The sequence below is a fragment of the Rhipicephalus sanguineus genome, chromosome 2 (genome assembly GCF_013339695.2).
Source record: "Rhipicephalus sanguineus isolate Rsan-2018 chromosome 2, BIME_Rsan_1.4, whole genome shotgun sequence".
Lineage (NCBI taxonomy): Eukaryota > Metazoa > Arthropoda > Arachnida > Ixodida > Ixodidae > Rhipicephalus > Rhipicephalus sanguineus.
Window position 1 is genome coordinate 181,911,005 of NC_051177.1, and position 14,237 is coordinate 181,925,241.

Genomic DNA, 14,237 nt, shown 5'->3' on the forward strand with positions numbered 1-14,237 from the left:
ACTTGACGCGCGGGAAAAAAAAAGGCGACAAGGCAAGAAGGTTGAACTGTCAAGACGATCGCAATTTCTCGAGTGACATCGTGCTATAAAGAACGCTGGTCATCAGATTGCCCGGAGGCATGCCATATATTGCTACCTTGCGGGGCGCAGTGTTAAATGAGAACTCTGCAACGCCCCCCTCCTCCCCTTCCCCTTGGGCCGCTAAAATTTTCCCGTTCCACAACCGTCATGCAGACACGTGAATGATAAAAAAACAAACAAGCGCTTTATGTTCGATATTACAGTGTGGTGCGGTTGTACCACTATTTTATAAATTTCACAGAGGCGTTAGCAACGTTGCGTAGAGGTAGTTGAGCGAGGAGGAAAGGCGGAAATGTTCACAGTTTCGCGGTTGGTGTCACGCGCCGTGATCAAGGCCACCGGAGAGCCGACCCGCTTATATAAACGCACACGCAATGGTTCTTCCATTGAGCTTTCGCTTAAGATTGTGCAGCGCCTGTGTGACATTGTCGCTGTCCCGTACAAGTCGTCATCCGACGCAACATGAAGGTTCTGCTCATCTGCGGACTCGTCCTTGTAGGAGCTTTCCTTGCCGATGCTGCTGGTGGTAAAGAACTATGCGGTAAGCAGTATATCAGCAACCATAATAGCTTTTTATAATGATTCTACATGTACAGTGGGTGACTTCTTGAATAGTGCGCGCAGTCGCCGAGCGAAAAGAAAGAACGGACCTCACTTGGGCTGTCAGCTAAAGCGGTCGATGCTCAAACCGCTGTTTCAGTATATCGTGTGAATATGCCATAGGCTACAGAGTCAGTGCCCGGCCATTCGCTTAACGTTTCGGATGGAATTGTCCACAGTGCCGGGTAGACAACCGGGCTCATCGCTGGTTAACCTCCTTGCATTTATTTTGTCCTCCTATCCGGTAATTTTTGTATTATTTATTGTAATAATGATTATTATTGATGTTTTTAGAAATTTCTAACAAGCCTGCGGTTCTTGACAACTGATTTGCAACTGTACTTACATTATGCAGAAGCACCCTGTATAATTTATAGCATGTTGCCTCAAGTCCCTTGAAATTAACTGCGAGAGCAACCGGGTAAAACAATAGGCGCGGATATATCAAGTCAAATGCCTTGCGAAAGGTGCTTTACCGCGCTGTAGCCGTAAGTTTTGCAAAATATTCAAGCTAATTTAATTCTTAAATCAATTAATCAACTTTATTTAGAATCCAGCGAAGTTAATTCGGGGCGGGCCTCAGACCCGGCACCGGCCTGCGAGCGGGTCGGCGATGTAACTTATTACTTTTTTTTTGCTCTTCAAGTAACATCACGTAATCGGTTATGCGGGCGGCAACGAATACATTATGGAGTGCCTTTCGCATACCTTGAGATGAGAAAAATTCAATATTTAGCATGAACGCGGACATTCGCCACACGCTCCTTGTCCTAGCCGTAGGCATGAGAACACTGTTACCTTGGTCACGTGGAATGAGTGAGTGAATAAACGTTTATTGGGTCCAGCAAAATGCAATTAATCGCGCACCCGGCTAATCCCACGACGGGACAGACAGGTCTAGACTGCCGGCCCGATCACAGGGGCGCTGGACGGTCAGGATTTGGCCCTCATAGATGGGACTTCGTAGGAGCGCGTCCCACTATTCCTTGATGAGCTTCGGGCCCAATGACCTGCCTTCCCAGAGCATATGAGACAAAGTAGCAGCCTCGCCACACGCTGCGCAAGAACTATTCGGGTAAATGTCCGGATATATGCTATTAAGGGACGCCGGATTAGGGTAGGAGTTAATTCGCAGGAGTCTGAGTGTGACCACCTGCGGCCTGCTTAGCTTGGAATGAGACAGCGGAAAGACCGTTCTCTCTAAGTAAACGAATTGAGTAATTTCGTTGTGCGTGCTAGGAGCGCCCCCGTGTCCGGGGGTAAAGTCGCCCGATCCGAGGGCAGCGCGGTCGGTAAAGCCACGCGCATTCTCGTGGGCAGACTCGTTGAGGTTCAGAGGAAACCCCTGGATCGCCCGGACGTGCGCAGGGAGCCAAAAGATGGACTGTGTGGAACTGTCACCGTTTTTGAAGCCTTTCAGAATTTCAACTACCTGCCGGGCTACCCAACCTTTCTGGAATGGCCTGGCGGCACCTTTAGAGTCGCCATACACGTTGTCTCTCCGACCTCCTTGCATAGCGAGTGCAATGGCCACTTGCTCGGCCGCCTCGGGGTCCGTCGTCCGAATCGAGGCACAGTCGATGACTTTGCCCAGTGTGTCCACAACGAAAATCGCAAAAGCCTTGCCGTCTCGGTAGGCGGCGGCGTCTACGAAGCTTGCTTCGATCTTATCATTGTGGATTTGTTTTAGTATCTTTGACGCTCTTGCCATGCGACGACCTGCGTTCTGCACAGGATGGACGTTGCGGGGCAACGGAGCGACGACGAGCTTCTCCCTTATTTCTCTGGGAATTTGTGTGCTGCTAGCGAAGTTCTTGGTGGGGGCGAGTCCAATCTCCTCTAGAATCCGCCTACCGGCCGGCGTGGTGGAGAGCCGAGTTAGCTGGGCCTGTTCGTGAGCCTCGGCAATTTCTTCCATGATGTTGCGTATGCCGAGCCGGAGGAGGTCCTCGGTGTGCGTTCTGATGGGCAGCCCGAGCGCTCACTTGACGATTTTTCTAATGAGGGCATTCAACTTCTCCCGCTCTGCTCTGAGCCAGTTGTCCATGGCCACCGTGGTGAAGTGATACAGCCCAAAGGCGTTGATGAGCTGAAGCAGGTTGTCCTCCTTGTTGCCTCGACGTCGGTTCGTGACCCTTAGAACGAGGCGAAAAGCGTTATCAGTCTTTGCGATGATTTTGCGCAACGCAGAGCCGTTGCCGCCACGCGATTCGATGAACATACTGAGGACTCTGATGGTGTCGACCCTGGGTATCGGGTCGCCGCTCCGAGTGAACAGGTGAATGTCACTTTTGGAGACCGGCGTCCAGCTCATAGGTTGACCCCCCTATTCTTTCCTGTAAAGCCGGAGCTTGGATTTGGTCGGGGAGCCTCTGAGTCCGGTGGGTAACAGGTACTGTTCCGTGACACCTACGGCCTCTTGCATGGCACTTTCCACTTGCTTTTCACTAACGCCGGTGGATCAGACCGTGATGTCATCGTCGTAGATGGTGTGTTTGATACCTTCGACTTGGGCCAGCCTCCTGGAGAGTCCAGTCATGCAGATGTTGAAGAGAGTGGGCGAAATGACGGAGCCTTGCGGCATACCCCGTGAGCACAGGAGCACTTCGTCGGAGACGAAGACGTCAAACCCCAGGTTCGCTTTCCTCCCGGTCAGGAACGAATGGACGTAGTTCTACAGTCTGGTGCCCAGCTCGGTGTCCCCGACAGAAGCCAGGATGTATGCGTGGACAGCGTTGTCAAACGCCTTCTCGAGGTCGAGTCCGAGCAAGGCCCTGGTGTCCCTGGTATTGCCGTCAATATTTTGATGTCTAATCATCTTCAGGGCGTCCTGCGTAGACAGACCGGCTCGGAAGCCAGTCATGTTGTGGGTATAGACGTTGTTGTCTTCGAGATATTTGCTTAGTCTATTGAGGACGACGTGCTCCGCTGCTTTCCCGACGCAAAACGTGAGAGAGATTGGTCACAGGTTATCAACATTCGGAGCCTTGCCTGGTTTGGGGATAAAGACGGTGTTGGCTGTCTTCCATTCTTTTTGGGACGCTGCCGTTTCTCCACGTCTCGTTGATCTTCTCGGCGAGGTATTCGATCGAACGGTCGTCGAGATTCCGCAGCATCTTATTGGTGATGCCGTCGGGACCCGGCGCCGACTTGCTGTTGAGTGCAAAAATGGCATGCCTGACTTCGTGCAGCATTTCGCTGTAATATTTGTAAAAGACAATTACTTTTCGCATTAGCAAAATACGAGCGACACAGAACAAGTTCGTATTCTTATAACGTTTTGGAGCTGTTTCCAGCACTCAAAAGTTACTTAAGTTCCTCACCTGCTGGTGCTTCAAGACAGCAACACTGTCTTGTAAATCAATGATTTCTTATTGAGCAGTCTTGCTCCTGGCACATACAATCACGCTGTGAGCGTCTGAATCCATATGATCACAAGGGGCGTTATGTTATTTATTTTACTGTATCAGACCCTCCCGCTAAAACGAGCGCTTGCACTGTCTCCTCAATTCGAGCTATCGTTTTCTACTTACAGATAACCGAAATCTCCAACTCGGAATTCCTTAAAGGGGTCATGAACCACTTTTCCAAGTAATGATCTAATGGCCTCAGTATCGGAGTGTACTGCCTCCCGAATCGATTGCCGCAAAAATTTCTCGAATCCGTCAAGAATCAGCGGAGTTACGGGGGTTTGGCGCACGCTCCCAGCGCTTTCTCTCTTTTCTCGTGCCGACGAGCGCACTGGAAGCTAGACAGGGAGGGATGGCATGGGGGAAAGAAGTTACGCCAGCGCGCGTCATGAAACGCGATCGCTCTCCCGCTGTGATTCGCTTGCGCGAGTGCGGCGCCGGCAAGTGGCGGCATTCCGCGGCGAGAAGCGCATCCGATCCAAACGCCGCTCTCGATTTACGTCGGCTATCGGCCAATAAGCATGCTATGTCTTTGCGACGTACAGCGGACAGACGCCCCGCCCACCGACGAGAGTGAGAACCGGCCTCTGTTTGAAAAGAGGGTGCCTGGGGAAACGGCAACTTCGCGCTCCGCTTGTGGCCATTACGCGGCGCGCACGACTGTAATATTTGGCAGAGCAGTTCATAGCCGTGTCAGCTTTCCGCAGGATGTGTTTTTTCAACCAGCCCAAGGGGTGCTTCATGACCCCTTTAAAGATGTAAGAGTAATATATGTTAAAGAATAAGACGAATATATATACATGAAAATTTTCGCCAAATCATCGTATCTTTATACTGCAGAGAGACACAACTACTACGGTTATGCCAGCCCCTTGCACCAATCGAGCAGCGTGTGCTGTTTGCGACGCTGTGAGATATATTTTACGCGATTTTGTTGGTAGTGCATCACTACAATTCAGTACGCTGTTATCAGTGGCGAAAGAACTGATGTTACACTCTGCTGTCGGTAAATATGAACTGGTTATATGGAATCCGTTAAGCAGCGTTCAGGATGGTGTATTCACGTAAAAGTCCGCATAGATTTCTCGTCAAACTAATCGACGTCGTCTAACTCATGGTGATTCAGCCCCATCGTGAAAACTTGCGAACTGTGGTGCGAAATCTTGGTCGCTTCAACCTGTGCACGTTACCGTAGTTACTAGAAATTTCATTTATTCCCCACTCTCTGTCAAATTGTACAAGGAAGCAGGGTAAAGACGATGCCCATGCCGCTATTCTCTCGTTCGCATCTTTCCATATTTGTATGATATGTGAAGCTTTATTGGTTACATCTGTGCACCGGTTGAGGCCCGCAAGTTAACTCCAATATGTTTATTCAAGTTCGGCAATATCTACTATGCGCATAATTTAAGACTGGGACGCGGAACGGTAGTTGCACATTGCTTCACGGGGGTCATTAATGGGGAAATATGACAGCGCAATTCATTTTTCCTGCCGTTGTTCCCTTAAGAAACATTGTCAAGGTGCAGAAATATATTGAAAGACCAGGACTGAGAAATGCTCTTCTGGTTTGGAGAATTTGTGAGACGTGGATATGTTATCGCAGTGTTAACTTTAGTTGTTTGGTGCTTACCATAAGAAGCGAGTAACAGCTCAGGTAATGGACAAATAGACTGAGATACACGAAGCGCTGACTGTCAACCGAAGTCTTTTTGTCTAACACACAGTGATGTATACAGTTTTGAACAGGGGAGCTATTTAAGCTCGGAGAAGCCCAGTTGTTCGTAAACAGAAATATTAATCATGAACCGGCACGAGCTCTCTTCATCCTCTTTTTCCTCTTCTGCTTCGCTCCCAGAACACGTGCGCCGATTCGTCCGGCATGAGATCCAGTAACTCTGAAGGGCTAGAGAAACAATACAAAGAGATAGAAAGAAAGAAAGAGAGAGAGAGAAAGAAAAAAGAAAGAGAGGAATTCTTGGAGAAAAAAATTTCTTGGCGAGGCGTGATTCGAGCCCGCGTACCCGCGATCCGAAGCGCAGTATACCACTCAGCTATTCGGGTACGTCAGTAGAGCATAGCATAACCTTGTATAGAATAGTATGGTATATTATATCAAGGCGGTGGGAAAGTGAAGAGAGGGTGAGGAGGAGAGAAAGGAGGAGGGGAGAGGGTGAAGCATAGCGCAGTCCTCTATAGTATAGTATAGTATAGTATAGTATAGTATAGTATAGTATAGTATAGTATAGTATAGTATAATATAGTATAGTATAGGAAGGAATGAGAAAGGGAAGTCAGGATGAGGAGGAGGGAAATGAGCGCCACCAGCTCCGCCGTTTCCTCAGTCTTCGCACGGTTATTGCGTAGCTGCGCCAATTTTTTTAATGGGTCCCTTGAAGAAGGATGAGGAGAATATGATTTGGCAATACGCCACAACGAATTTTCCGTGAATACTGTTACAGTTCACATCGCTTTTGACTGCGTTCAAGATACGCAGTTTCCTTACTTTTAAGCGATGATGACGGAACACTTACGCACATGTCAACTTTTCTTTCGAAGGAAAAGGGCTTGATAAATTTCGCACGCACGTCCGTCGCCATAACGCCTCGGAATTCTGGCAATTATTGAAGAAGGCTTGACAACCGCGCTGATAGGAGTGCGCGACCAGATAACTGCGGATGTGTACATCATAAAATTTTGGCGTTACCTGAGACGGTCGTCGATGCCTCGGTCAGTTTGGCCATTGTAACATCGATCGCACGTACGACAGGCGGATTTCCGTACGCCAAACTATGAAAGCTTTCAACGAACTTATTAGTATGTTATTTTTTTCGTTGCACAGGATTTGCCCATATGTTGCTGGCGGGACACTTTTGAGTATGGAAATTATATGCAGCTGAGACACTGTTTCATATGTTATTTTGCTAAGACACTGCTGGCAATATTATGAAAACAGCGTTCTGTTTGCTTTGCCAATCAAGTGGTATTTATTTGTTATATATAAATGATGCACTCGCTCAGTTATGTGACGTGGTCTAAGGTCACAAGTGTCTTTGATAAAAAAAAATAAAATCGCATTGGTTAAAAGCGTTAGTTCCCAAGAACGTACGCGATATGGTGAAAATAAAACTCCTTTTTCTTGTTTCTTTCTTGCAGGGCTCAGCAATGATGAAATTAAGGGGGTTCTAAGCTGCATGGCAGAACGCGCACCCCCGCAGGTACATCCAAATCCATAATGACATAATACGTAACACATAAATGAATACATATTTATACACACAAACGTTCGCTCTAAACGCAGGTCAAGCCAAGGGCATTGGAGATCCTCGGAGAGAGAGGAGACAAGGCCGCTGACCTTATTAAGACGAAATGCGAGGCTGACGTGGACTTTGTAAGTTCTCACACGAGGAGAAATTTTGCTTCCTTTAGGAATTCTTTAGGAATCGTTTAGGAATCGTTTAGCATCCTTTAGGAATCGTTCAGGTCGTGCTGCTTTACGTTCAGAAACGCAATACGTGTGTCCGCGCTGAAATATGCGAGAGCTATTGTCATATATGTATTAACGCGATAGCGTTAAAGAGCTCGTTTCGCAGAAATACAGGTGTCGGTATCGGTGTTTGTGAGCGAAAGATCATCTTCTTCGCGAACAAAAAATCGAGAAAGATGCAAATAAAATAAATAACAAAAATCTTTGGTTCGACTGAGAATCGAACCCAGAGCGTCTGCGTGACAAGCAGGTCTTCTATCACAGAGCCGCGCTATTGCTTGACAAGGCTTCGAAAAGAAAAAAAAACATCTGAATGTCCTGTAGTGGAAGGAGTTGCCTTAACACGTGTAATATTACATGAAAAAAGCGTGGAATCACGCCAGGCGTCAAAACATGTGAATTACGCAACGATTGGGTGTTTTCAAGCCCCAGCCATTACAAAGCGCTGAGACATATTTAATCATCATCAGGTGCAAAAACATCAACAGAGTGAGCAGCTGCGTAGGTTTGTGTGTTGCCTTTCGGACGCGTAGTGGGCCATTCGCTGATTCGCAAAAGGAAGAATTATGGCGTAGTGGGCACTTAACAACTGTACTTCAGTAGGCATTCTAGGATAGTTTCAAACGGCCGATGTTACGTGCACAGTCGTTTGTTTCCTTTCGGCACGGTTGAGGCATGCATCGAGAACCGAAGGCAGGCTAGCAATTAAGCAGGCGATGCGCACGGGCCCCGATTACGCTATCGCGTTCTACTCTTGAAGGCGAAGCTCAAGCGTCCTCCATGTTTTGGTCTAACTTGTGTTTTATCCTTCAAATACTTGCAACCTAACATAAGTGCTCGGGTTGGAAAACTGGCGTAGCGATGTCGCGTGAACATTATATGCAGGCTTTTGTGACGTAAGTTGTCCCTCTGTGGCGACTTAATACGAGTGGCAAAACGTCTCTAGTCTCTGTTCGCGAAAGAGGGCTTAGTTTATGTTGCGCTATGTGTTGTCTAACCATCCCCTGTTCCTAACATGTGAAGAACCTTTGTGAGAGTGTCAGTTATAGTTCATAGAATCGCTGAATTCCAGTTATTAAAAGCCTTTTTTGCGTCAAGAAGTCACGGAAATTGCTTGTACATGAGCGAGAAACCTCATTGTATCGAAACTGAAGGAGAACTGGTACACATCGTTATAGCGAATATTTCATTAAAAACATTCCAGCAATCATTGTATGCGCCGAATAAGCTACAAAGCAAGTTCGCCACATCCAAATCCTGTGCAGCGTTTGGGAAGTCTATCCCGCAAACATCCAAATTTTGAGTATCCCGAATCTTCTTCGCTTTCCACTCGCATGACATCACGCTCAGTATTCCTTGGTTAGTTCTGTCGTCAGTCAGTTAGCAAAGGGCAGAGCGTCAGGAATGGCTTTTTCCTCGGCCTCTCGGAAGCTGGCGTTTGCAGGACCTTCCTAAGGGTTTTAAGGCCACGTGCGACTGCATTTGCCACTGTTTTCTACCTGCTCCAGGAGGCCTAAACGAAAGGCGCAAGCGTGCAGTAGCGTTCGCCGAAAGCGATGCAGCCAGCTCAACACCGGCTGTGTTTCTCGGTTTCGGAGATGAATTAAGTTCACTATTTGTACTGACGCGATAACTTTACTTTCACATACATGTGTCTCTTCGAGCAGTTCAAGGGTAAATACGATTATTTCGATATACCTAATAGTTCGTCATCAGTTGTTTCACTTTAACGAGGTTTAATGGAACCCTAACGGTAGAATAGATGCAATGCGCCTTAGTTCCTTGGCGCCTTAGAATGGTAATTCGACATGCTCAAGGGATACTCAGGATAAAATTTTGAAATTCTCACGTAATAAGACACATTGTTGAAACATCTGCTAACTAGCGGTTTTCAAGCCAGTAAAGTAACTGTGAACTGTGAGTGTTTTTAACAGCGAACGAACGTAATTGATGAAGTTCAAAACGCTTTTTTTCCCTCCGTTATGCAGGGCGAGCTGATTAGCACAGTGTTCTCGGTAAGTGCATATTCCTTAGTACTTGATCCCATTCCTTTTCTTAGTGCATAGGTAACGTCGCTGGCTTAAAACATTGAAGCAGTTATTTGTTGGGATGTTGGTAAACCTCAAGACTGTATTACTTCAGGCCATAACATCAGCGCTTGTCATGTGAATACGCTCTTCGTGTTTTGTGTCTGTATAAACAAGGCACCGAGAAAAAGCGAATCACCTGATGTTTTCGAAGATGGGAATGAGTTAATAGAAATAGCACCGGTTTTCTATATAATGTTGCAAGGGAAACGCACATTGTAGGTGCTGGCTCGTCATTTCAACAAAAAAGTCGATTTGGGTCCTCGAATGATAGTAATCTTGCCGTTCCTGGAGGAAAGTGAGATATCTAGAGCCATTGTAAACTGAATATTATGAGCTCAATAATTACTGAAGGGAATTAAGGGTACCAATAATGTTGAAATGGGCAGGTTTTTATGTATCTTTCTTGCTTTTCAGGAGACAGTTGCAAACGGCATTAAGGCGGCCTACGCTCAGTGCAAGCCTGCATCTCGCTAGGGGGCTAGCCGTTGCAATGGAGCTTCGGAAGTGGAGAACGCCGTCCGTGAAAATGCATTTTTACGGTAAAAAAAAATAAAGGTCCCAAGTCAGGCAATCCCAAGTGTTTTCATAAATTATTCTAAATTATGAAAAACACGGTGCACACGGGACAAACTAACCGCAAGGTAGTAATAGATCCACAATATGTGTAATGCGGCTTTTGGGAGCAAATAATATTCGGTTTTCACTGGTACTAACATTAAAACATGAGAAATTCACTGAATTGCTCTAATATAGTTAGACCAAATGAGTTTCATCTGTTTAGTTTAGCGTTGGTGCTCTGAAGACTGTTATGTGAAGGTTCTGTAATAGCATAGGTATTCATGCACACAAAAATCACTTTAGAGCATTTCGTAAAAGCCACTGGCATACACTTCCGGCGTTGGACGAAGACCATAAAAGTGAATTTGAATAAATCCGCCGGGAACAAAAATGTATCGAGCAAAATGGAAGCTGTACTTACGCAGAACATTATATACACTTTTCAATCCTTTTGTTAATTGCTCCTTGTGTGCTTCCGCGTATAGGTAGCGATGGCAAGCAACTTCGAAAAACGCTTTCATTCTCCTGGTACCCACCTCAAATGACCTTGTATCAAGATTGGACCCTACTGAAATGTGCCGTACGCTATTCGAAGTATCTTTCCTTACGGAATCCATATAAAGTCCATATATTTTCGAGATATTTGCCATATATTTCGAAAAGAATGTGACGGAAAGATAAGAAATTATTACATTGGCATGCGTAACGTTTCAGTGGGGCAAGCGTTTCTTCAATAAATAAGGATGTTGATAAAGCTTCTTCGGCTTCGAATGCTGTTCTGCTTCCTTCAAACTCCTCTGGCTGTCTCTGCTGACATAACAGACCCTTGCTGGAGAAACCATGCACTATGTATAGTAATGCTATTGGACTTGTACAAGCACTATTGAAAGGGGCCTTTTGCAGCGTGATTTGCCACCTAATGACAGACAGAGTCAAAGGGGAAGAAAGTGAATAAAAGAAGCATAACGAGGAATGCACAAACGATTTTGTTCCCCAGGTTTTATAGCACAATAGCTCTTTTCGCGTATATGAGAGTTTAAACTTGCAGCCAGGTTGTACAGCCAGTTCTTTGTTAGATTTATAGCCATTATCTGTATATTGGGAGTCAGCAGACCGTAAATTTGATGCATTACCTTGCGGTGTCACCTCGCTCATTGCTTATGTTGAGAAAACTACAGTATACACGCATATCACACACTATGCTTTAGTTGCCGACTAAGGAGAAGTCGAGCACATCATCAGGTGGTCCAATTACTTTCCCGCTATGGCTTTTTCGTAATGTCGCGGATAGGATCACCACATCCTCTTATGAAGGAGCGCAGTAGAATAAGTTGGTATAAGAAGTATGGCGTATCGACTTAACCAATGTTGAAGGCTAATTTAATTCACGTAGCTGATCATTATCCAATTCGGTGCTGTTTAGTCTACTTGCCCGATGAGAACAGGAACGAGGGTGTGCCCGACATAGTCACATGGATGATAAAGAGATCCCCAAGGTGGACACCAAGCTCTGCGGAGCTTTCGAGCTGGGTTGCGTTTAAGATAGGAGGCAAGACTGGAAAGTATCCCGAAAGAAAGAAGCGTTACGGCGGAACTTACTATCGAATTGTACATTAAAATTGTAAAAAAAAATTCAAGGCTAGCCAGCGGTAGCTCGATGTATTAACGGTCCTAAAGTACACAACTGAAAGCCAAAAGAGACTGCGAAGAAATAATAATAATAATATCTGGGGTTTAACGTGCCAAAACCACGATATGACTACGAGAGACGCCGTAGTGGAGGGCTCCGGAAATTTCGACCACCTGTGTTTCTTTAACGTGCACCTAAATCTGAGTACACGGGTCTCAAACATTTTCGCCTCCATCAAAAATGCAGCCGCCGCGGCCGGGATTCGATCCCGCGACCTTCGGGTCAGCAGTCGAGCGCCATAACCACTAGACCACCAGACTGCAAAGAAAGCTTCTGAGTGCATTTATAGAGATAACGGAGAAAAAGTAGCGCGCCTCATGTAGTATTCTATCCTGAGCGCTTGGTTTTGTCCTGGTACGAACTGAACTACTTGCTGGAGCACGTCTTGCTTTAATTGACACCCATTCGGCCATTGTTAAAATATTTTCTTGCTCTTCGAGCTGACGCTATGGCCAACAGGCCAGTAGCTCGAGTACGATTTTCCGTACCACGCAGAGCAACAGAGGTGCGCCAGTTCATTGGCATGGCAAACCAAGTGGGAAAGTTTATACCGAACCGGTCCGACAAGATGACGCACCTCAGGAAACACCTCAAAAAGGACCTGGCGGGGAGGTAGACTCTTAACAGCAGCAGGCATTCGACCAGGTGAACAGAGACTTCAAAGAAGCAGCGACACTTACAGTACATGACCCCAAAGCTGATAGTCACTGCAGATGCATCTTCCTACGGTCTTGGTGCTGTGTTGTTGCAAAGAGGCAAGGACGGTCGTGACAAACTAGGGGTGTTTGCGTCTAAAGGATTGAGTGAAACGAAGAGAAGAGTTGCTCAAATTGAGAGAGTGGCATGCACTGTTACGTGGGCATGTGAAAGCTTTGAAAAGTTCCTTTAGGGACAAAGTTTCGTGTCCAGACTGACCACAGACCTCTGGTTCCACTGTGAGGAGATCTAGAGCTGGACAGAATTCCAGCAAGAATTCAGAGATTCAAGCTGAGACTCATGCGTTTTGACTACTGCATTGAGCATATTCCGGGTAAAGAGATGTGGACTGCAGACGCACACTTCAGAGCACCAGTAGAACCTGCAGAGAGCATGGAAGAAGATGTCGAAGCATATGTTCAGATAGTGACAAATTTGCTACCAGCGTCGAGCGACTACCTTAATGAAGTTGGGATTGCACAGAGGGATGACCAAGTGGGCCGAGAAGTAAAATAGTATTTCACTAAAGGCTCGCCAGGCAAAGTCAGAATTCCGCCTGAGATTGCCTCCTAGTTCCAATACAGAGACAGCCTGATGGTGCAAAATAATTTACTAGTGAAAAAAAACAGTTTGGTAATTCCAAAGACTCTATGGAAGAAGCTGCTTTGCCAATTGCACGTGGGACATAAAGGGCGAAACTGTCAGTGTGTTGGCCCGGGCTAAGTGCTCAAACTCAAGAGATTGTTGCAGACTCCACTACCTGCATCCAAGAATGGACTCCTAGAGTGGAACCCATGATGGAGTTATAGCTACCAGAATATACATGGCAGAAAGTTGCTGCTGACCTGTTTGAACTGAAAGGCAAGCAGTATGTAGTCGTGGTAGACTGCTATTCCCGTCATATAGAGGTACGTTATCTTCGCGACACTACTACGCATACGGTGATAGCTAAAGTCGTTAGTTGCCCGTCACGGAATACCAAACATGTTTAGGTCAGACAACGGACCTCAATTCACCTCAGGGAAGTTTGAGGACGTCACAAAAAAATACCAAATAAAGGATGTCACGAGCAGTCCGCACTCTTCCAAGAGCAGCGGTGACGCAGAAAGGACGGTGAAAGTTTCCAAGGACATTCTCAAAAAAAAACTGAAGGCCCAAATATACGACCACTCATGTAAAGCACGACTCTTGGGCGCAGTCACACCTCCAGCCATGCGCGGAGGTGTGAAACTGATGGATAATCCGTAGACTTGATTTTTCAGTACACCAATAACGGAAAGCACAGCTCAGGACGACTTCACTTACCTGGCCACCCCAGATAACCTCTATGTTGCCGAAAAATATGGAATTCCGCCGGAACGATAAAAAAGCGAAAGCAAACCCAAAGTTACAACCAGAGGCACAACGCCAGCGATCGAGGCGAAACGACCGCAGGAGGTCCAGTATGGGTAAAAATACCTTGCACAGCGGGCTGGCTTGTGAAGAAGAAAAAAAAATACAATGCCCTGGGTCGTCGATACTCCGCAGAGACAACTCGTTCGGAAGACATACCATTTGATTCCGGCCCCGGCGACCCAGGAATATTGCGCAGACATCGAATTTAGTGAACAAGTGGAACCAAACCT

At 46.5% G+C, this 14,237-nt stretch overlaps 1 protein-coding gene across 1 annotated transcript; it reads left to right on the top strand.

Annotated features, from left to right (window-relative positions):
• Nucleotides 1–351: 351 nt before the first annotated feature.
• Nucleotides 352–10,211, top strand: LOC119381407 (uncharacterized). Its single transcript, XM_037649245.2, has 5 exons — nt 352–622; nt 7,248–7,309; nt 7,393–7,482; nt 9,567–9,593; nt 10,083–10,211. Exons 1-5 carry the CDS (start codon nt 544–546, stop codon nt 10,140–10,142), a joined length of 318 nt encoding a protein of 105 aa, XP_037505173.1. The 5' UTR covers nt 352–543; the 3' UTR covers nt 10,143–10,211.
• Nucleotides 10,212–14,237: the final 4,026 nt, after the last annotated feature.

Excerpts from the sequence above, each read along its gene's own strand:
- LOC119381407 (XM_037649245.2), top strand. The coding sequence starts at position 544 with ATGAAGGTTCTGCTCATCTGCGGACTCGTCCTTGTAGGAGCTTTCCTT. Across the intron at positions 623-7,247 it reads TGGTGGTAAAGAACTATGCG|GGCTCAGCAATGATGAAATT; the intron begins GTAAGCAGTATA and ends TCTTTCTTGCAG. Across the intron at positions 7,483-9,566 it reads GCGAGGCTGACGTGGACTTT|GGCGAGCTGATTAGCACAGT; the intron begins GTAAGTTCTCAC and ends TCCGTTATGCAG.